This window comes from Genypterus blacodes, unplaced genomic scaffold (assembly GCF_046128005.1).
Source record: "Genypterus blacodes isolate CSIRO-AG114 ecotype Tasmania unplaced genomic scaffold, CSIRO-AGI_Gbla_v1 ptg000032l_1, whole genome shotgun sequence".
In the NCBI taxonomy this organism is placed as follows: Eukaryota; Metazoa; Chordata; class Actinopteri; order Ophidiiformes; family Ophidiidae; genus Genypterus; species Genypterus blacodes.
This window is the reverse complement of record NW_027466845.1, coordinates 6,707,278-6,730,786: the sequence shown is the minus strand read 5'-3', so window position 1 is coordinate 6,730,786 and position 23,509 is coordinate 6,707,278. Positions and strand designations below refer to the sequence as shown.

Sequence of the window (23,509 nt, the reverse complement as noted above, 5' to 3'; positions counted from 1 at the left end):
AGTTGAAAACCTTAAAAAGAGCTGTGATGCTTTCCCTTAGCGCAGAGGAATAGCTAACTGAGCAAACACTTCATACAGAATGGCTACTGAGTGATATTATAACAGGATGTAGGAAGAAGACTAATCTAATTCACTGAAAATGAAAGGAAACATTGGACTTTGATGCTCTGCTTGGACTTTTCTGCAGGCTGCATTTAGATCATCACAACGAGTTTATTAGCAGGTGCAGCCATACATTAGTAATCTCAGTCGCACACATTCTCTGCACATAAACAACTGATCATACAAGAAATTGCAGACGGCGGCACACCGGAAAGCTAATTCAGCCCCGATCCAAGTACCCAAAGGAGACATTACACTGCCAGTGAGAAGAGTTCGCAAGTAGAACATCAACCGGCTGTTTGAGAAAGCGACTAACTCAGCATGTTGGTCACGGATGCCAAACTGCAGCATCCAACCAAGTTTCCTTTCCTGCATTCCTTCACAGTTTCCTTCACAACTGTTGTGTTAGACGTTCTCGTAAAATAGCATCGCTCATTTTGACGCCGGCAGCACTCAAACACGTGACTGAAACATCACAGAGTAGCCCGTCGCTGTGAAGTGTTCCCCTCTCTGAGCAGTGTAGCCGCTCACCGCCCCTCCTCCCCCCTCCCCTCTCTATAAATCTGAAACCCACTCCTTCCTGTTTCCTTCACCTCTCCAAAGTTCCCACTCTCCAATTCTCCTCTCCTATTTTTCTCCAAATCCTCACCCTATTATTTGGAATCACTGAATATTCACGACCCAACAAAACCAAATGCATGATCACCTCTGAAATGCAGATGTCTACTTAAACCCCACGTGTGGATTTTGTTCGTGTTTGTCGATTGATGCCTGCTTTTTGAGTTTGTTTTTGCCTCTGTTGACACTGTATTAGCATTGTGCGGTCACATTTAAGTGAGATTTGATTGTGTGGTGTGTGTGTGTGTGTGTGTAGGGGTGTGCTCCCACTGTGCACGTTTGAACTAATCCAGTCACTTGTTTCTTTATCTATATGTGTGTTAATGAGGATGAGGAGATAATCCAAGCCAGCTGCAGGAGAAACACCCTGAGTCCTGTGTGTTAATGGTGTTAGACACACAACGATATAGTGACAGAATAATTACACTGTTTCTCTAAATCTTCTCACCTGGATTGAAGTATTAAAGAGCAGTTATCACAGTAAAGAAGACAGACAGCTGCAGCGTCTGTCGGACTGTCCAAACTGTCCAGTAACACTTACTCACAAGTCAGTAATCACAAAGCCACAGTTTCCTTATATTTGGGGAAAAAAAGACCCAAACAACGGTCAAATTGTGTGTTTGGACAGACAAAGTGCACGTGAGATCACACCCATAAGTGTCCACCTCCTGATCACGTGAGCAGGCACATGCATGTATAAGCATTTCTGTGCGTGTTTGTGAATTCCTGGTGCATTTGTCACACACACAGCTGCCAGTATTTTCGTCTCAAATCTCCAAATCTCTTCTTGCTCTTCCTCACCCCCTGACTCTCCTCTGTCGTCCTCTCTCTCTATGCGCCCCCTCCTCCTCCTCCTCCTTCTCCACCTCTAGCTTTCGTTCTCTGAAGCCATGCGGAACAAGGCCCGTCTGTCCATCACGGGGAGCGTGGGGGAGAACGGCCGCGTCCTGACACCAGACTGCCCTAAAGCCGTGCATGTTGGCCACGCCTCCTTCCGACACCCTGGCCTTGCAGTGGTCTCCTCCGGACTGGCCTGAAAACCAAAAACACCTGCCGTGCCTTATTGACCTACAAATACAAAGACACTGACAAAGACACACACACACACGTGCTTACATTACAATCAATCGCATATATACACACATCCCATACATGCACACAAACAAACAAGCATATCGTTATAGGAAATCAAATACACACTCATTTAACTCAGCACACCCTTGAATACACACACACACACACACACACACACATATTGCGAATCATCTCACTTTCCTGCTGCCATTGATGTACTTGACAAGAGACGAGTCACACACACACACACACACACACCTGTGGAGTAAAGAGTGGAGCGATGGACAACTGTGATGGTCACCCTTGCCTGCAGAATTGGTTTAGATTTGATTTTGGATATAAGCAGACAGGAAACCCAGCACAGACTCACACCAAACAAAACTCTGAACTGTGAACACCACGGCTGAACCGCTCGTGGCCACGACGACGACGACAACAACAGCAACAACAGGCGACGATACCAGCCGATGATGGATGAAAGGACAAACCCGACGAGCTCGCTTCTATTCTGACTCCATCATTGGACGACGTTGGCCAGTAAGCCACGCCCCCCCTTCAACAACGCCTTACAGAAAAAGACAAAACATACTTCATCGTCGTCACTTTGCCTGCGAGGACTGAGCGTCAGGTAATCACCATTAGAAGACCAGAAAACTGTAAGCTTGAACGTTGGGACCGTGCGAGCTTGCTACTTTGCCGTGGACTGAGTGAAAACGCTTTCTTAATACACATGTAGATGGGTTTCTCACCCACAAAAGCAGTGAGGTAATCCGCCAATATAGAACAGAACTAACCTCCAACACGCGTACATGGCCGACCAGGGTCGTAGAACACACAGGGGTTTGTAAAGAAGATAAAACAAATAGTAGTAATTAATGAACTCCTTCATCGACATCATCATGACAGTAGAAATGCGTAACAGCAAGCAGGTGGTTACTTCAAACTTAAAGCTGTATATTCTGTGATAAGAGAACAAAGGTCACAAGACGGGATCTCAAATGGCTGCCCGAGAACTTTGATGTAAAACAAACAAATAATTTGGCCTCGTCGTCCTCCAGTGGGATCACCAGAGCAGAAAACCTCACGTCCCCAATTCGTCCCTAGAGGTTTACAACCACTTTCCTGTGTCTCATCAGACTGGAACCACCTAAGACCCCGAGCTGATGAACCCGCAGGGTCGCTCAGGCGCTGTTTGAGATCTCGGGTGTCCTCCTGGCGGGACGCGGGGTTAAAGGCACGCGGGCAGCAAGCTTGCTTTTGAAAACTGTTGTAAATAACTGTGTAGCAAAACAGAACTCACCTGTCTTTTTTTAAAAATCATCTTAGATAACGATTCATTGCAATAATGAATATAAAAGAAAATGACACTACTTGTAATTAAGACAGAATCTTTTTTTATAAACCTACATATATATAATACAAATAAATATATATCTATACGTCTATAGAGAGCTATAGGAAACATTGATCACTGATTGTTGGAGGCCACGGCGTGCGTTCTGTTATATGGCTGTTTGTTTGTTTTTTTGATAACTTGAGAACATTAATATGCCACAATATGTCTTTGTGTGTCCAACTCAACACTGAATGTCCATCAGGCACTCACACACACGGTCACACATGTAAAAACACACAAACACACATCGTTGCATACACAGGGTCACCATGAGACGTTCACATTTGTTCTCCTTTTGTCTACTTTGGTTCCACTGTTGCGCCGTCAGACGCTCACTGCTTATGTTGGTTTTTGGTTTGAAATAGGACAACACACAAATACAAAATACCACAAATACTTAAGGCAGGACAGGTCACCGTGACAACCGTGTGGCAGCAGGCAGCCATTTGTGTAGCTTGTTCACGTGCGTCACTCGCAAATGCTGACGTCGTTTCAAATGAGCTGAGTTTGCACTTTGGCAGGGGTTTGGACTGGACGGCGTGCAAGACAAGAACAATCCATCCCAGATCCATTAAAACGGACATCAGCCTTGTTCTGGCATGTCCCTTACATCATCCTGGCATGGGAATAGGAAAGGAAATGTTGCATTGAAGGCTATTTGGAGAAGAAACGTATATTTTTATGGAATAGAGTAGTGTTACTTGTCTTTTGCGATACACACACTGTGTAGCACAGTGGTGGTAATAGTACTTAATCATGCTATTTACAAATGACCTGTTCTCCGTTTTCCCCTTCCATCCCATGGCCATTCCTCCGACATGTTTCTGCTTCCTGCTTTCATCTTCCCCTCGTCGGGCCGTAACACAGGCCTCTCTGCCCCAAAGTGCCCCTCAGCAAACACAAACGGTGACATTTCCTGCAAAACAACAGTAAACACAAACACAACAACAACTTCAAACCCACGATCTGGATCTCTTCCGACTCTTTGTTTCTGAACTTTGCATTCCGATGTTTAATGTCTCACTAAAAGCATTCAGGGGCCGACAGGAAAAGGCCGTCGTCATGCATCAGTCCTGCATGAAGTGTATTAAAAATTGAATTCAATAGACAAACTATAAATAGAAATTAATATCTCAAAAACAAAAATGTGCAACGCTGATCAAAACAACCCGAGTTCTTCCTCGCAGACGCGTGGACGAGTGCGGCAGTGCTGCGGGGAAACAAGCATGAGGTAAACGTTGCGTAGCTGTGATGGATATACAGTGTGCGTGAACAGACCGTACATGATACTGCTGTGTTTGTTTCTTTGCCACCTCAGCACATAAGATTTTGTACCACAACAGCTGAAAGGTGAATGCTGAGCTGTCTGCGATCCACTAAGCACTCTGGCTTTAGCACTCTGTTTCTTTATTTCAATCTCTCCATTTGGTTTGGTTTCTTTTTCTAGTAAAAACATCAATGCTGAACTTTGGTCTCTCTCTGTGTGGTGATTTGTTTATCTGTGGTTCCTCTCTGTTGCTTTGGTTTCAGTCCAGAATTTAGCTTGAGAATCCAAAAATGGCCTCAATTCAGGAGTATCTGGACGCCGCCCCACTGGTAACATCTGCCTGTGTTTGTGTGTGTGTGTTTTTTTTATGAAATTTCATTCCTCATGATTTCCCAAAAAAATAACAAGCACTCAGGCCATAAATAGAAATAAAGCAGGTGAACAACAAATACTCAAACCTGCCGGAATTCTAATATCCACACGGCACTTCCTGTTAATATTAAAGTACAATTGGTACGAAATGAACAGTTAGTCTAGACTAAATGACATCACAGTTACATAGATTTCACAGCAACCATTCAACTCAGCTTCTTGGTGATGTTCTTCCCAAAAGTCCAATAATTTGATTCATTTGGTTTGAGGCTGTTCAGTCTGTGTGGTTGATTCCAGCTCACATGACGGGAAAATCTCCCTGTTGAATTCATTTTGTTATTTTGACTCCATTTTTCAGTCCGTGGGGACCTAACACTCACTAATGCAGAGCCATCACTGACAAGCATTTCCCATTAATTCACATCTCTCTGCAACACGTGCACAGACCCACACGCACACACACACACACACACACACACATCACAGTGGGTTATTACTGACAAGTATTTCCCATTTTCTTCAAGATGAAGCAAAATCACTCATTGTGATGCAGCTCTTCCATCCTTTTAACCTTGCACTCTCACACACACACATCACATGCTTACCTTTATTCTGCTTCTTTGATCATGGCAGCAGTGACAGCAGCTTCTCTGCCTTCTAGCATCACTTTATTCCTTCCCCCTTTCCTCACTCTCTCCCCCTCAGTTCTGTTTCCTTCCTCCTTTGCCAGACTTCCCAGCATTTCTCTCATCTCATCATTTTCCTCTTCTCCAGTTTTATCCTCCGTCTCTCTACATACTTCACTTTTTCTCTTGGGGACTCTCAGATTTACTCTTTTTCTGCCTCTTTAACTGAGAAATATGCCTCTACTTTCATTATTCTATTAAATAGCGATAACTCATTGCGCTCCCATTTGTTAATCTTTTCACTGTTCAGTTTGTTTGTCTTTATCAGGTTACATATTTGACTGTATTCATTAATAAATCCTGTTTAGTACACTTACAGTAACAGTAAAGCCTTTGGGGGGGATTGTATCTTTGAAAGACAAATAAGGGAAAACATTGCAGGAAAACAAATGAGTTTTAAAAGGTTACAGCTCTATTTTCGCTCCCAGTAAAGTGAGTAAAGACACACACACACACACACACAGCATCTGCATTATCTGAGACATATTGCCAAGTTTCAACCTTCTCTCTGCCAATGTAATACACTTAAACCATTCCCTTTTATCAGCAGGGTTAATAATTTAATTCTGTCTTCTCTGGCCCATTCAAGTAGACTGCAGCATGTTCCAAACGCAGCAGTATGTCTGCTACCAAACAACCCAAAGACCTCTTATACCCTTTCTGAAATTCTGAAAATTAAGAACACCTCAGATGTGCAGACACAGACACTTGTACCACTGAGTTCTGTCAGCAGTGGGTACATTTGGACCTGCCAGAGGACCTGAAGGCATCTCAATGTGCAGAGATTTTTAAACAGGATCCGTGCAACATTTCAACCTTTTGTTTTTCTCTCTCTCTCTCTCTCTCTCTCTCCCTCTTTCTCTCTCTGGGGCCCTGCCATAACTGATCATCTATACACCTGACTTGTGGGAAACGAACTTGCTGTGGTCAAACATTAATGCTGGGTGGCTTTGGCTTAACCGTGTAGAGAGGAGACACACCTACATAAACACCTTTATAGAAACCCTGGTTACTTACTGTACAGTATGTTTTGTTTCCTGGACGGTTTTAAGTGAAACAACATATGTAGAGGTGTCTGCACGAAGCAATGGCTGTGTTAATGTGCCGTATGTGAATGCAACATCGGCCGTCTAAATTCAGTGGCTTTGCGCCAATTATGCCACTTTTATGAAGATTTTGATTATTATTGACAGCTTTTTCGTTCGTAAATTTCTGTTTCTTATCATTTCCTGTGCCACTATGTTTGCCATATACGTGCTTTGGCAGCTGTTTTTTTTTATTTACGTTCATCTGCAATAAAGTGCTTCTATATGAAGCCGGGAAAGAATCACAGTCACACGGGCTACAGTTGGGCGATCTTTATTCCCTGACCGTTTAAACAATGGTTACAGCTTTAATACTGTTAGATGTAAGGGATAGGCAGAATGGTGAAAACAAAGTAAATAGAGCTCGTTTTTCTAGCTTTTCTGCATAAAACAGATATATAACAAATGTAACGCCACCACCATTTCAGAGTTAAACAGATACCAAACTCACTTTAACAGCTAGTGGGGCGCTCCTCATCTCCCCACTCATCCCTACTCATTCTCGATTGTGAGATGAGTTCTAAAGAACTCCTGGATCTTCTTCCAGAGATGGACTTCTGCTGCAGCATGGCACCCGGGATTGCCCCCCCACAGGATTGGATATGGCAAAATTCCAAGTCCAGTGGAGGAGCAGAAGGGCCCATAGGGTGGCTCTATTAAGTGCCCGGCTGCAGGATAACTTATTGTCTTAAAGTTGTTTTTACCTTGACCCTTTAGTCTGTCTACCATCTGATCTATGTAAGCTTTGCTGTCCCAGGCGAGGTCATCCTCCGAAGCCACAAAGAGGAAATGTGCCTCTGCTTTTTCAACAGGGATCAGGGTGGCCCGGTTCTCCTCTGACATGGTATTATGTAAACGGTAATCGGCCACACTGCCCCCAGACTCAAAGGGAACATGCCCCTGAAGTCGTACATTAACGCTGGGTGGATTTGGCTTTGCTTATAGTAGAGAGGAAAACCTGTATTAGCACTGCAGCCGTTGATCCAGATAACAGCCTCAACACCTGACAGATACGAGGCCATGGAAAGAGCAACATCTGCCGCCTTTGATCGCGATAACAGACCAACTCCTTTGCTGCCCACCTGAGAAATAAATGTGCACAATGTGATGATGTAATTTTGTCAAGAGTCAACACATACACTCCTCTATTTGACACTATGAAACTGAGGGAAACTTTTTAAAAAGTGTAACTTATGTCCTCTGGAAAGCTACATGTCTGTGCAGCCATACACACATTCCTGCAAAGTTTCTCTGTAAGAGTAGCTTCAAATTACCCACCTTTTGTTGTTGTTTAAGGAAATCAATTGCTTCTTTGAAATAGTCCAGATGCATCTTTGTGACCTTTTCAGGTTTTTCATTGTACACAGCGACGGTCAGAACCACAAATCCTTTGTCAGCCAGCAGAGAGGCTCTTTTTTCACATTTAAAGGTGGACATATCCAGCACAGCAGGGAACGGACCTGCTCCTACAGCAGAACCAGAACCAAACTCATGATCAGATGATTACTGATATCAGTGTTTTTGGTTTATAGCTGATAATTACAAACAGAATGTAGGATGACAACAGACCAAGAGGATGACAAGGGGATGCAATAATTGAAGCATAATGAAGATAAAAGTTGCGTCCCTAACCTGGGGGAGTAAACAGGGTTCCTTGAATGTTTCCCTCTTTGACAGGGAGCCGAGTGACGCCGTCTCCAATCAGAAGCCTCTCATTGGTTGCCTCTGCCAGCGTCCCTCCCTCTTCATCCCCCTCATGTACAGAGAATCTAACCAAGTGGGAACTCAGGGCATTTTTCTTATAAAAGTATCTGTGCTGAATGTTTGGTCTCATGGACCACAGCAGACCCATGGGCTCCACCCCCACGTAACTCCCCCTGACGGAGGGGTCTCTCTGCAGGTCCACTTCCCCACAGTCATCAGCCCTGTAGGTGGCTGAGGAGGAGAATAGCACTGCTTTGTCGTCAGTGGCTGTGGCCTTCATGGTGACCAGCTGCTTTGACCTCAGCCCAGTCACCTTCACCTGAATGGGCTCATCGAACAAACATTTGGTTCTCGGCAGGAGCCTGAGTCTGATCAGAGAAGCCATCTGTCCTGGGATCGATGATCTTTATTCTCTTTGTAGCTGTAAGGAAGTGAACTTATTATTCAGAGCAGAGACGGTTAACATTGTTTTATTGTTCCAAGAGAAATGTTAATCATTTACAGGTCGTCAACTACTGATCTGACTCTTTTAGATTCAGTCGGCTGAACCTGTGCTAGGTAAATGATTAGTTAAATTGGTTGAACAACAATTTTAATTCTCTGTTCAGGGACTGGGAAGACATACTTTATGACTACAGCTATATTACTTGTTGCCTGAGGTCCCACAAGGCGTCATATCAGCCAGTTTTCACATATATATATATTATCTATATGAATGAGCAGCAAACATGTCCTTCAATAACGAGACTAGACAAGAACTAATCCCCTCCTGTGATCACAGAAATAACAAGTCCCTCTAAACTACTTGAGTAACTGCCCAGAGATTAGGTAGATCAATGCCACAATTGCCAATTTATTTACCAGGTAACTTTAGCAACCAATTGCAATACAATCAATAGTCACAAGGATAATCAAGACTAGTATACAAGTTCCCAATTTACCTTGAATTTGTATTAACAGGACATACCTGGAAAGTGCGCAGACAGCAGCAGCTTACACACGGTGTAGTCAGGGAATGCTGATGACGAAATGCTGCAGAAGCTGTTTGCTACTCCCCTTGAACATCCAATCCAAAATGAAACACCACCCAAAGTGTCTTGCATCTTTGAGCGGACCTGATCACCCTCCCCGAGAGGCAGGACCCCTTTGGACCAGCTGCTGGGGCTCTCTGTGGCTTTGACAAACATTCTCTGCAAGTGAACCACAATTTTCACTTATTGTTGTTGCAAGTGATTTTTACATGCAACACATGGTACTTTGACTGAATAGTTGTGGAATAAAGAAAAGACAGAATTCTTCTAGAAATGCAGAAGGGAAGGGCGGTCTCCGAAGGTTTAAATGAGTATTTCCACAAATTCTACTTCTAAAGTTCCACACTGCAGCTCATGAAAACCATTTAAGCAGGTTTCAACAGCCCCACTAATGATGGATGACGAATGAAGGAATGTCACTTGCCCCCTGGTGTGAAATTCTGTTGCACTACATCCCAGATAACACTGCCCCTGACCGAAGGTTCTCGGTAGCCATGTCAAACTCAACAAATTAAGACAGGAATTAAAAGATAATGCTGGTAGGGAAGGAACGTCATGGGATTGGCTAGACCAAAAAACTTGTAAAACGGGGGGCTAGTTTGGCTAAAATAGGATTAATCACGCTGATAGTTTTAGTTATATTCGCTCTGCTGATGTGTTGCATCAGACCTATTCTGAGAAATGTTTTTGCAAAGACTATTACCAGATTAGCGTGTTTAAAGTTTCAAGGTTGGCAGATATTCAACTGGCAAAGAGGGTAATTGTACAACCAGACCGGTGTGCTGCGAACAGGGAGGCAGTGGCTCAGTGGGTAGAGCTTCGCTTGAAAATTGGAGGGTTGCCGGTTCGAACCCCTGCCGAGGTGCCCCTGAGCAAGGCACCGAACCCTCAATTGCTCCCCCCTCTGCGAAGGGTGGTAAATGTAATGTAAGTCGCTTTGGATAAAAGTATCTGCCAAATGATTGTAATGTAATGTAACACAAGTGTGCTGTGAGAGATCTTCAGGTGTGTCTTAGAAATTATCCAACTTCACTTAATTAGTCAAGATCGCCAAGTTCGAAGCTTTTGCGTAGAGATTTATTATCTGTGAAATTAGTTGAGACTGTTGAGCCAAGACGTGAAACAGAAAATGGGAAATTCAAGCTTTTGCTGTCTTTATTTTATTTAAGTTGAGCAAACCACAACCATCTCCTTTGTGTTCAGAGCATTAAGATCCAGATTGTTCTGCCTGCACCATTTCACCAGATGATCAATCTCCGGCCTGTAGGCGGTCTTGTCCCCATCAGAGATGAGTCCAATGAGGGCGGGTGTCTTCCGCGAACTTCAGGAGATGGACAGACTGATGACTGCAGGTGCAGACGTTGGTGTATAAGGAGAGGAGAAAGAACGCACCACCTGTGGCCCCCAAGTCTGTCCAGCAAACTGAATCATCTTAACCTGGCCCTCCGATCTGTGTTTCAGCCTTCTCCTCCTCTGAGATTCAATCATGTATTATCATGACATTCCTTCTTATTTCCCAATAGACCCAATAGAGTCTAGACCAGGGGTCGCCAACAAGTCGCTCGCGAGCGACCAGTCGCTCCCCAAGCGTTTCCGAGTCGCTCGCCGAAAGGTTCAAAGAATACGTACATTTGACAACACGTCGTCACTTGGTAAAGCTATTTAAATTTCTATCCAATCAAATTCACAAACATCCCACCTCCTTTTGTCACAAAACGATTATAAGCCAATCAGCTGTCAGTCCAACAAATGGCGCTGCTGTCATGTTTGGTTACGTGACACCGTAACATCTGGCCACAAGCGCACGCCGGAATTGAGAATGACCGCCCCGCAAACAGCCCCGATAAAAGGCAACAAATTACGAATGTGAATGGCAAGTGTGTGCCTGTCTCAGTTGCTGTGCGAACGCGTCTGTGGAGCGCCACTTCACTAAAGTCCACGGCAACTTTTCATGGGACCTCACAGCTGCCAGCAGGGCGTCATGTGTCGTTAGCGAACGCACCGGCTCGAAGAATTCCCCGTAGTTCCCATATCATCTCTATTAGCTCTTTAAGGTGAACGATGGGAGCCGGCTACCGTCCGAGAGCTGTTGTAATACTTAAGACAGAATGGTCTCGGACTGCAGTGCGCGAAAAGATGAGCTGGGGGGAAAGGCAGCATTTGGATGCATTTTAACAATTGTGACAACACAAAGGCCGAACGCAGAATTTGCAGAAGTAAGCTGTCATGTCGAGCAGGGTCCACAAAAAACCTTCACAGACATGAGAACTGTGCTTCCAACAGTTCAGTTGGAAGAAAAAATAAGCTCCACCCAGGCTCTCAATCCAGTGTGTGTTCTTCCAAACAGGAAACTGTATGACAAAGAACGTGCTTCACTGCAAGGACATTCCAAAACTATTTTAATTATGAAAATAGTACCACACTCTCTGTCATCTAACTAACATCAGAACAGACTGAATGCATGTGAAGTACAGATGATATGGGAACTACATGTTATTCCCTGAATTACAGGGAATGTGAAGGGAAATTGTGACAGTGATATGTGGACAGAGATAAGATGAGAATGGGAAAGGTGTAGTATTAGTTAAATAGTAAAATAAGTAACATTGTTTTTATTAATATTAACACATCATATTAATCATTGAGAGTAATGTGATGTGAATTTATTAGTGTGAGCTTGACACTGAAAATGTATAAAAAAATAACAAGCTTATGTTGCTGAATTGAAGTGCATTTTGATACAAAATGTGAGTGTTGAGTGTTGGATATCAACATTTTGTAAATGTTTACACAAAAGACGCTTATTCAGCTGGTTTGGGTGGAGAATCGGCCATGTAGATAAATGTTACGAATAATATAAAACACGAGTAGCTCTCGGACACTTTTATTTTGTCAAAGTAGCTCTCCGGGGCATAAAGGTTGGAGACCCCTGGTCTAGACCAACATGTTCAGTGTAGCTCAGGGGTCACAATCAAGCAGTATTCTCATTTTCTCCACTTGAGGGCGCTGTCTCCTTCTACACAGTATGACGCTCGACAGAATTGAAAAACTACAGACCCGAAGACTTCCGGACTACTGGACGTGATGTCGAATTACGGGTGGGAAACGCCAAACGCGTTCAAATCTCTCTCTCCTATTGGTTCTTCTTTCATGACGCCCACCACGACAGACTCTGCCGGCATGTGTGCGACGTAAACACGGTGTCTCCTCTACCTTTGCACTCTGTACTGTTTTTGTACTTGTTTTTAGTTTTTAACACACTTTCCCGGCTCTTTTCTGAAAGGTTAAAGATACAAACCTTCCGCACTTCATGTAAGCAAACCCTACACGTCTTTCATGTGTTAGCACGCTTCCCGGGGCTCGTTGCTAACGCTAGCTCACCGGTACTTCGGGTCCGGTCCGTATGTGAGCCCCGGAGGACGGAGCTGAGGACATGGGCTCTGTCCGCTGGGCTTTCCGCTGTGCGTCGTGGACACCAACCAGGCATGAATGGCTGCACGCTGCTCGCTGCATCCAGCCGGAGGAGAAAGACAGAATAGGACAGTTTGTGTTCGCTAAGGATGCCAAGGCAGCCATGGTGAGCCAACATGTCAACACAAACATACACAACACGTGTTATTAACTGTCCTGAACTAGAGTCATGGAAGTAAATAACTATCTGACAAAATGGGAAGCAATATATTTTATAATTAGATATTCAATTCATTCAATCTAGGACTGATGTTCAGGCGCTACACTACATTATGATGTAGTGTAGTAGACTTTAGGTTTATACCATTGTACCATTCACACCAAATATCAAACAGAACGTGTTTTAACATTCAAAACCCAGATATCCTTGAAATTGACATCATCTCATCATGTTTATGGAACATATTTGTAATAACTAGAGCTGCTGAAGTTATCATAGGTGAAGGTTCTCTCTCTTTCTCTCTTGTTCTCAGGCAGGAAGGTTGTTGCTCAGGAGGTTTGTTTGTGAGACGATGGGGGTTCCGTGGTCTCAGATCCGACTGGGCCGCTCTCCCAGAGGGAAGCCGTACCTGGCTGAGCCGCTGCAGGTTAGTTTCTGAATTCCTTTGTCGTTCCAGTCCAGCAGGTTGCGACATGGTGAGATTGGACTGATTGTGCTTGAATTGACCGAAGCTTCCATCCTGATGTCCTTCTGCAGGTCAGTCCAGATTCCAGCGTTGTTCAGTCAGAATGGAGTTTCAACCTCTCTCACCAGGGCGACTATGCCGTGCTTGCTGCAGAGCAGGGGGTGCAGGTGGGTGTGGATATCATGAAGAACACTATGCCAGGTAAACACAGAGGTTTAACAGCTTAACATGGACTACTATTTATGTGTTAAGTATTTACATGTAAACCAGAAACTGGAATGTTCCTATGAAATTGTAAGGTACATATAGAAAGGTTGTTTGAGGAACAAGATGGAGGACTGAATAATTGCAAATGAGAAATGCGACAAGAGTCAAGTCAACTTTTAGAGGAAAAAAGAGAAAGGAGCAGAACTTCCAATCTGGGCCACCAGGGGTCACTCTTGTCTAATATATGTAGAAGTCTGAGGTTTTTATATCTGTTGAGGTTGTGTGTGTAAATGAGGTATTAGAGACAATACTGTTAAGTTATGTTATAACTAAATTAGTTCTAATCAGGTTTGTTTGTATATAAAGAGTTTGATATCCTTACTGTCTCTTTATATTCATGATTTAACCACATGGCCCTGAAACTCTCGCCACCCCTACTCTCATTCTGCTGTCCTTTCATCTCCGTCTCCCCTTTCCCTTCTTTACTCCCTCCCCCCTCTCTCTTCTGCCCTTGCTCGCCCCACTTTTCACCCCTCCTTCCTCCTCCTCCTCCTCCTCTCTCTCTCTCTCTCCAGGTAGCACCTCTGTGCCTGAATATTTCCGCATCATGACTCGGCAGTTTACGGAATACGAGTGGAGCACCATTCGGTCGGCCGGCTCTGAACCACAGCAGCTTGCCTCGTTCTACCGCCACTGGGTAACCACGGCAACCATACTGCTCGTTTTGTCACACTGCATCACAACGGAGCAGCAACGCTCAGCTAGTGCGCGCCTCAGACACACACACAGACACACACACACACACACACACACACACACACACACACACACACACACACACACACACACACTCTCCATTTCTACTTTGTCACACATACATCCATATTTTAAGAGATCAATCATCATCCTTATCTTTGTGTGCTCAGTGCACCGAGCTGATCAGGTTTCCTTCCACTCTGCCAGGCCTTGAAGGAGAGCTTCATCAAAGCCATCGGCACTGGGCTGGGCTTCAACCTCCAGAGAGTGGAGTTTCACCTGCCGCCCCAACGCCTCGCACTGGGCCAGCCGCTACGCCAGACCAAGATGTATCTGGATGAAGAAGAGGAGGAGGAGTGGACATTTGAAGTGAGTCACTGTGAGGTGTGAGGAATGAGTATCACAAGGTGTCTAATTACATAACTAACTGACAGTTTGGAAAGAGACAGAAGACGCATTCAGCCGTCGTGCTTCATTCGTTCGTTCGGTGCCTCAGAAAGGTTTATTTAGGGACACAACATCGTCACATCTTCTTCACTTTGCCCTCATTTGATCACAACCTGTTTGTAGCAGCGTTGTGCAGTGTTTTCTGATGAAGTGCCGCAGTAAGAACACATTATTCAGGAAGTGGAAAGAGACACTATTGAGCTGTAATAGTGTGTGTGTGTGTGTTTCTACAGGAGAGCTTGCTGGACACAGAGCATCACGTTGTTGTCGCACTCGGACCAGCAGGCAACACTTGCAATGGGGTGAAAACATTTAACATCAAAGAATTTTGCCACTGAACTTTTATCCCTTAAACATGATGTTCTATCTGTGTCATTAACGCTTGTGTGTCTCTGTCACAGGCTCCTCCACCGTCTCAGCCCCCTCCCACCACATTTACACTGCTGTCGTTCGGTGACCTCATCACTTCGGCCACACCGCTGACAGAGGAAGAGCCCGCCTACTGGGAGAGCTTTGAGACGAAGGCTGAAGCTCCAAAGAGACAGAGAGACACACAATCATCCACATAACTGCCGAACTGTCTCACACTGGCAGAAGGAAGGAAATGGAAATGCACACACAGTGACTCTAACACACACACACATTCAGGTTATGTACCTGTGAAAACTGTATAGATTATGCAATGTGCGGATGTGTTTTGTTTCTATAAGCACTTGTGGTCGCTGAGTCCTCCGCTAAGAGATCAAATTATAAATTATAAATGTATATTTCATAATATTTATGGCTGATGAATAATTGACAAAGTAATATGAGTTAAATGAATGATGCAGCGGATCTCATTGTGTATTCTCTCTGAGTTTTATTTTCTCAGATGAATGCAGATTCTCTCATGGCTGCATGAACCTGCTGTTGGGGAAAAAACAGAACTTCTCCCAGGAAATGCAAATATTCCCCAAAGATATTAGCTCAATAACTCATCCCACATCTTACTGGGTGTGTTTGGGAATTAGGAACTAATGAGTGGTTCCAAACAGGAAACTCGTGGGTGACGCCTGATGGACAGGTGAGGAATGACAGTGATGTAGAGAGGAAGACAAGTCAGATAATGTTTATCAGGAAGGTGAGTTGGAGTGTGTGTGTGTTACAGTGACAAATACACACTTTTACACACAGTTTGACAAAGACAAGAGATTCTGATGAAAAGACAGAACAAGATTTTTACAGAACTATTCAATTTCTTAATCCCACCCTGTAAAGTTCACTGCACAACTGACTGACTTCTTTTGTTTTGACATTATTACATATGAAGATTGCGCATTTACATTGGAGACATCAGCCCCTCTTCCACCGCTGAGATGTACTCTAACGCTGCAAAATGTTTAATTTGATTGGCTGATAGTGAACACGGGTTACGAATTTTGAATCCTATCAGGGAATATTAGAAATTTGCATAAGAGGGAGTCAGACTGGGTGATACTAAACTGCCACGTAAAAAAGAGCTACTGTGAGAGAAACATGCAGAGATCATGTTTCTCTCACTTCATCCCCTCGGCCTGCGAGAGTGGGAGTGGGTTTTCTCTGGGATGTTGGGGGAGGGGGAGCAGGTGGTCTTTGTGGGGCAAGACCAAGGCCAGGGGTTGTTTGTTGCCCCCTCTGTCATGCCAGCAGATGTCCAGCAAGGGGAAGACTTTCCCCTGCAGCTCCAGCCTGAAGCTATAAATGAGCCCCAGTTCATCAGGGCTGTCAATGTTATAGAAGGTCAGAGCTCCGCCTTCATAATCCAGGAAGATTCCCACCCGTCGCGGTGGCGAGCAGACTGGAAGGACCACCCTGGGGGAGCTGAAGGCCTCGTAGACCCCGTCCTTGCGTCCAATCAGCCACACGCCACTCTCTGGGTTCTTGACCAGCTTTGCTTTGCGATTGGTGGTTCCTTTGATCAGACCCAGGCGCCATTTTGGTTTATCACCTACATGCACCTGGAAAAGCAGAAACAAGACACTTATGAATAACGAGAAGGAGAAATTGTATATTTAAGTCGTTTTTGGCGTAGATTTGGTTAAATAAAGGTCTATTGTCCTATTTGGGTTTGCAAGATTTGCCCCGAATGAATTTCATCATGTGTACGACTCTTCGCTACAAGTGTTTACCTCCCAGTAGTGTTTCCCAGAGGAGAAGCCTCTGTTGGCCAGGACGCAGTAGCTGTAGCTGAACCTCTCCGTATTGTCAGGAACTCTCCGGAGCAACGCCCCACATACCGCCACCGTGTCCCCGTGATGAAGCTCCAGCATGGGGTGAGACGTCTGAGGATCCAGTTTCAGCGGCTCGAGAGCTTAAGCAGACAGAAGAAACTACCACATCAGGTGACTAAAACACAGCAGAATTGTGTCTGAACTATGCTAAATCATTCATTCAGACAGGTGTACCGGGCAGGACTTTGCGATGGAGTCTCTTCCACACGGTCAGTTTGATGTCATTGTGGTTGAACCCAGGTTTGAAATTCAGGGAGCTGAATATCTTCTCCTCCTTCTGCTGGAGCTCCTGGCTCTCCCTGAACCTGGTGGGGTGACAGGGGAGCAGTGTGAATATCAGTGAGAATGTGGAATTACTAAAGCACGAGGTGGCTGAGGACGTAAACGTGATGATACCTTGGGGCGATGGAGCCGTACTTCTGTAAAGAGAAAGAAAGACAGATTATTGATTACAATGACAATAGCTTCATATTTATTGAACAAACAAGACCGACGCAGTCCACATACCATGATGAAGTCCATGTGTCCGTCATTGCTGAGGTTCTGCAGTGTGTTCTGAGCCTCCTGCATCCTGCTCAGGTTGTGGTTCATTTGATCCGTCTGGCACTGGAGGGACGCGATGAGGCCGGCGGCTGAAGTCTCCACCTGCTGCATGAACCCGGCCTCCTCCACCTCCAGGTAACGCCGCAGCTCACCAAACTCCTTACGCACCACCCACTTCAGCACGTCCGACTCATTCTGATTGGACAGAGAGCAGCGAGCATTGAGTGAGTGAAGAGACTCTGGATTTATTTAGTGGAATTTCTCCAACAGTAATAAGATTATTCTGTAAAGCAGAGGAGACCTACTGTGATCCTGGATTTGTTGTAAGCCATTTTACATATCTGCTCCTCCAGTTTCAGCTTTTGGTTTTGGAACTCGGTCATCAGACAGGAAATGTCCTCCTGAGAGACAAGACAGAAGACATGAAGGAGAGTCCTGCTACAGAGAATAATTCAGATTTTTGTAACAGTTGATAAAGTTAATCTTAAATTTATTCCTCATTTTTCTTGTGCAGTTTAGTTCTCAGAGGAGAACAAAGACGATTATATGTTTTTGTCTCAAGGCTTTGTCTTTGTTGCTGATGTTTAAGTTGCCTGATAATGGAGCTGGTGTGTGTGATCTTATTTTGTGCTTATTATTTTTGTGTACCTTCATGCGGCTGTAGACGGCGCTGACGGGCGTGATCTTGTGTCCGCGGTGAGCCCCGATGCTCCCACACAGGCCGCAGATGACTGTCCGCTCGTCCTCGCAGTAGAGGCTGAGAGGATTGTGGTGCTGAGGACAAGATTCTAGCTGTGACGTCCCTGCAACACTCACATCCTGCCAGGACCAAAGCACCCGTCAATATGAATTTAAAATGCAATTCATTTAACATTGGAGCACAAGATAAAGTGGCTTTTGAATAATTAGATTTTGTTTTATTGGCAATACATTCTCTGTGTATTTTTTGCATTGTACCCTTCAACTAAAATCCTTATCTTATCTTATCCTGCCTGATTAGCTTTAGCCAAACCTGTATCGCCTCGATGATTCTAGCCAGAGTGACGTTGGGAGGAGGACTGTCTCCGTCCACCTCACAGCGACACACAGGACACTGCAGCTGACCCAGCAGGTCCATGGTCATGGACCGCACACAGCACCTGGGACAACATGGGACACAACATCACAACCCCCCAAAGGTAAACACAAACAGTGTGTGTGTGTGTGTGTGTGTGTGTGTGTGTGTGAGCCAATCATATGGAAACATTGTAAGGAAAAGTGTTTGTCAACCTTGGAGTCTGGTAGTCAAGGATCACATGAAGTGAGATGAGGCTCCATAGAACATTTAAAGGCCAATTCTTTCCCTTTCTGCATTTTTTCATAATGAATTTACAGCGTCCTCCACATAAAAAAGGCACTGTAGACCATAGCCAAGAACATTTCTGCTGAATAACAGTTTACATACTTACAGACATCTATAATCCTCTAAACTAGCTGTGATTCAAAACCAAATCAGGTTCAAATTTAACATCTGCGACTTTAAAGCTCCTGGACCAAACATGAGAATTCAGCCTGTTTAGAAAGCCAGAATACATTCAGCTGAGAGCGACTGTGTATCCTTAGAGATGTAGATCTGCGTATGACACTTCATCTGTCAGTTACCTAAAACATACCTGTGCACTCAATCATCCATCCATCCATCCATCCATCTGTGCTTCCATGTATCCAAACCTGCAGTAGGAGTGTCCACACTGTAACATCAGAGGTTCACTGTAGACGTCCAGGCAGACTGGACACCTGAGCTGGTCTTCCAGAGACTGTAAACTCCCCCGACGCTCCATGTTCCACTGTTCCACAACTCAGGCACATACACTGAAACCCAACAACCTGCAGCTGTGGCAGAAGTACTTGAAGCAGCAGCAGCAGCAGCAGCAGCAGTAGTAGTAGTAGTAGTAGTAAAAGTAGCAGTGGGACTTCCTGTGCTAGTATTCTAGTAGCTGAGTACATCAACTGTGTTATTTTCATACATGATTGGACAGAGGCAGAGTGGGGCGGAGCCAGGAGCTGATAGAACCTTGTGTTTTCTACGATTATCCTGCACCGTGTGACCGACACACATATCATTATACAAGTGATTCTTGTTGTTTTACTGGAAACTATGAGTCATGGGAGAAACCAACTGGGTCACTTTGAGCAGCATGTTTGTGTAGCTGCTGCAGGTTTTTGATATGGGGCTTTTAATCTGCAATGAGTGATAAAAGGGGCTGAGAAGGTCACCTTCACATGTGAACTTTACTCAACCCTTTACAGTAACCTGAACGCCATGTTAATTCAAGAAAACTGCAACAAAACACTGAAACTACAATTTCAGGAGTTATTTTTCCTTAGCTGTCACTATTTATTAAGCTCACGTGCCTGACTAACTCTATTCAAAGTACATTATGGCGTTATTATCATGCTAAATAATATACAGTCAAGATATGTGATATAAATTGTACAAATGTCCCAGGACATAAATGAAAATGTATGCTTTCAAATTGGAATTTCATATCTTTTTATTTAATTATCTAATTATTAGATCATATTCACACAATATCAGCTACAGATATTTAACAGTACGCAGTTTACAATACACTAATATAGTTGTATATACTGTAGATGTGTTGTTCCTTTGTATTAGTGTGTTGTGTTGTAGTGTGTTGTTCTAATGAGCTCAGTCACAAACACACATCATCCAAAGAATTTGAAGCAGAAGAATGTATACACTTTAAAGTGAAGCATGTGTTTATTCAGAGCAAGAGACGTTGGACAATTGAACACATCTACAGTGCCCTCTGGTGGTGTACATGCACAGCATCGCTGCCCAACAACAACATGTTAAATGTAAATGTTATCTACTGACTTAGCAAAATGTCTAGCTGTGAACATCTGTTAAACTGGCTAACTTACTATTGCTGCTATGGCAAAATGGCTTCATTCATTTTAGACGGAGAAGAGTGAACAGTCCTTACAATATACCAGCGTTCTGTAGAAAGATCAGCCATATTGTAGACTGTGCAGTGAGATTCTAACACACAATTTTAAAACGAGCCAAAACTAAGAGGCACCACATCACACTGATTAAAGAAATGCTTTGGAGATAAGAGAAGCTGTACCTGAGCACAGGCTGCTTCATCTAAGGTCACCACACTGCTCAATCAAAGAAGCTCCACCCACTCAGTGACACACAGTAAAACCCTACAAACTAAGACATTTCACTTATAACACCCACTTTTGTGGGGTACTTTTGTAGTAATAGACTAATCAGTTCAGCTAGTTAAGTATTCACATTATAATATATCTACACTGCTGCTACAGACAGTACACACACACACTGTCTTAGCAAATTTGTGCTGTCTGTGTTTGCATATTACAAATCCCTTAAAAACCAGATTATGTTTTTTCGTGGTTTTCATGTGTTGACGTGGCCGAATAAGGTTTCTTACAAGTATTTGATCAAAGAAAACACAATATTTCAAAAATGGGAGTTAAGTTTGTTCTGAGTTTATAAATTGAATTTTAAATGACACATATGTTTATAGATTACACATGATCTGTTTTTGTCTGCACATGGTTCTTACAGTAATATGCTTTCTCTTCTGCATGTACAGTAAATGTAGCTGCTGCCTCAGATGTTGCTCTTTTAGGACCTGCAGACCAAGATGGGGGTTGGGGGTTTGTCACTTGGGGTAAACATAGACATGACTATTATTACTATTATTTTTCACATTATGTTTTTACAATAAATAACAAAATAAATATATATACTGTATAGATATATAAATGAATAAATAACATTGTGCAACTGTGTCACATGCTTTCTGGTGTTTACATCATGACAGACCTGATGTGGTCTAATGATCTGAACAGGATGGCCAGATGGATTCACGTCCGCAGGAGCAGATAAGGACAAGAAAGACTTTCACGTCAGGGTTAAGAACAACAAGGATCAGCAATGACCACAATCAGGATCAGGACCAACTTGGGATCAGTATTACAACTGAAACGAGATCAGGATCAGGAATGACCCGCTCAAGACTGTCGCATGACCCATACTGACTGATGGTCAGGAAAAAGGAGGGGTGCTGACTGATGATCAGAATCAGGACTGAAGCAGGATTAAGAAAGACTGAGGATCAGGACTTGCGGCATCGGTATCATGACTGACCAAGAATCAGGATTCAGGTCAAGTCAAGTTTGTTTGTATAGCCCAAGATCTCTCACACACACTAGCTACATTTACATGCACAACAATGGTCTTATATTAGTCACACCTAGACATGGTCATGTAAACGCATGCCCGGGTCTGACTAAGATCTAAACCAGTTTAAGTTTAGTTTGCCTAATAGAGGTGGTCCAGGTCAATATCCATCAGGTGCAAATTGATATGTAAACGCACCTCCATTCACAATATTTAATAACACCCTCTGATCATACATTTGGTGATGATCCGTCCAGCATAAACATAATCCTCGGCCTTGGCATGATTATTGTATGAAATGATACTTTTAGCTAGCTAGTGAGGTCGCTAGCAGTTAGCCAATGCTGTAGCAGCCAGCTTGTGGGACATGAGTGACCTCGAGAGAGATGGCAGCTTTGAGGAGGGAGGAGGAAACCGCCCTTGTGATAATGATCTTAGAAGAGATGGAGATCACAAACTATTAAGAGGGTCGCAAACACCTAAACGCAGACCATTTTTGTTACATTTTGGCAAGAATGCAGGCCGAGGGGTTTGACCGTTTAAGGGGCTGCTACATGCACGAGGGAGCCGTGTGTTGACTTAGACTGAAATGCCTGATTAATCTACATGTAGACGGGGTTATCAATGGACTGCTTAAGAACACTGTTACTCATGTAAACATCTTGGTTGAGTCTAGTGTCTTGGGCATACGACTGACCAAGGCTGGGCTACCGTGTGAATGTAAACGTAGCCCAAAGGTTCCCTAAAAAGACCAGAAAAAACACTGTAAAAACCTTGAAAAAATGGCAGGAAATCCTCAGATATGTCAATTCCATGGCCAGGTGTGCAAGTGAAGCCATAGGTGGGTAAGAAGGTGAATTACAGAGAGAAATCAAGCTGAAACAATACAGGAAGATACAGATACAATGACGGGTCCTCATCCAGTAAGAGGATCTCAAATCCACAAAGATGTGGTCAGTTTGAAATCAGAGAACATGATGCAGGCCAGAGAAGAGTCCAGTCTAATGTCTACAAATGGGCACTTGGTCATCTTCCCATTTTCCCCGTGGACGATTGGCAAGGACAGAAACCACATGGCAGAACAGGAGATCAGACTTCTGGACACTGCGAGCTTCAAGATTTTTGAGAAAATAGTGACGATGGCAGGATTAATGTAGAGAGGAGTAATCAAGAGTGATGTGATGGTGAGGAGACCCTGACAAGTAAATGCTGAGACCCATCCACAAGGCTACACTTACACTGGTAAACTGTGGCCAGCTAAGGCTGAGGTAAGCCAAGCTATGCTAAGCCTAAGACTGACCGAGGCTAACTAACCACTTTCCTATACCACACAGGCAGTGTTTGCTTCATTATGATATAGGGGTTATGCACACTCAAAGTATAGCAGAAAGAAGTTTTGTAACTTTGAGGTGCGCGTTGGCCTCTTTGACGGTTGTGAGGAGTTCCAGAGAAAATTAGTTTGGTAGGAGAAAGGATAACGACAGAGAAAGGACCAAAACTGACTTAGAACCAGGAAAGACTTGGACTGAGGGTGTATGCAGGATCGGCATCAGGGCTGACCAGGAATTAACATCTGAACTGAGATAGGATCAGGACTGAATTGGAATCAGGATTGGTACTGACCCAGGATCATGACTGAATCAGAATTCAAATCAG

The 23,509-nt window shown here is 44.0% G+C and overlaps 3 protein-coding genes and 1 pseudogene across 19 annotated transcripts in view; 2 read left to right on the top strand and 2 right to left on the bottom strand.

Moving 5' to 3' along the window:
* Nucleotides 1-3,378, top strand: part of gria4a (glutamate receptor, ionotropic, AMPA 4a) — a 76,931-nt gene extending 73,553 nt beyond the window's left edge. For all 8 annotated transcript variants that reach the window (XM_076146452.1, XM_076146448.1, XM_076146450.1 and 5 more), the window contains one exon: nt 1,593-3,378. In XM_076146452.1, the coding sequence (XP_076002567.1) occupies nt 1,593-1,757 (165 nt within the window). In that variant the 3' untranslated portion in view covers nt 1,758-3,378. The remainder of the gene's footprint in view (nt 1-1,592) is intronic.
* Nucleotides 3,379-6,968: 3,590 nt separating this feature from the next.
* LOC142995392 (acyl-coenzyme A thioesterase 1-like) lies at nt 6,969-9,493 on the bottom strand (annotated as a pseudogene).
* Nucleotides 9,494-12,441: 2,948 nt separating this feature from the next.
* aasdhppt (aminoadipate-semialdehyde dehydrogenase-phosphopantetheinyl transferase) overlaps nt 12,442-23,509 on the top strand; it is an 11,519-nt gene continuing 451 nt past the window's right edge. Inside the window, exons 1-11 of one of the 10 annotated variants that reach the window (XR_012961496.1) lie at nt 12,442-12,912; nt 13,280-13,393; nt 13,504-13,633; nt 14,215-14,336; nt 14,603-14,764; nt 15,076-15,144; nt 15,244-15,905; nt 17,070-17,769; nt 18,299-18,812; nt 19,351-21,341; nt 21,495-21,796. Coding sequence is in view for 1 of the 10 variants with exons in the window: in XM_076146051.1 (XP_076002166.1) it covers nt 12,769-12,912; nt 13,280-13,393; nt 13,504-13,633; nt 14,215-14,336; nt 14,603-14,764; nt 15,076-15,144; nt 15,244-15,411 (909 nt within the window). In the remaining 9 variants the exon portion in view is untranslated. Of the gene's footprint in view, nt 12,913-13,279; nt 13,394-13,503; nt 13,634-14,214; nt 14,337-14,602; nt 14,765-15,075; nt 15,145-15,243; nt 16,324-17,069; nt 18,189-18,298; nt 18,813-19,350; nt 21,464-21,494; nt 21,892-23,509 lie in introns of those variants that run through there. The other 9 variants (XR_012961497.1, XR_012961495.1, XR_012961499.1 and 6 more) reach the window with 9 other exon arrangements.
* On the bottom strand, nt 16,378-19,572 carry LOC142995314 (E3 ubiquitin-protein ligase TRIM50-like). Its single transcript, XM_076146312.1, has 10 exons — nt 19,498-19,572; nt 19,345-19,460; nt 18,647-18,773; nt 18,283-18,453; nt 17,940-18,035; nt 17,599-17,829; nt 17,488-17,510; nt 17,266-17,396; nt 16,990-17,171; nt 16,378-16,818 (listed from the first exon to the last, which is right to left on the bottom strand). The coding sequence occupies exons 2-10, from the start codon at nt 19,452-19,454 to the stop codon at nt 16,378-16,380; spliced, it is 1,512 nt and encodes a 503-aa protein (XP_076002427.1). The 5' UTR covers nt 19,455-19,460; nt 19,498-19,572.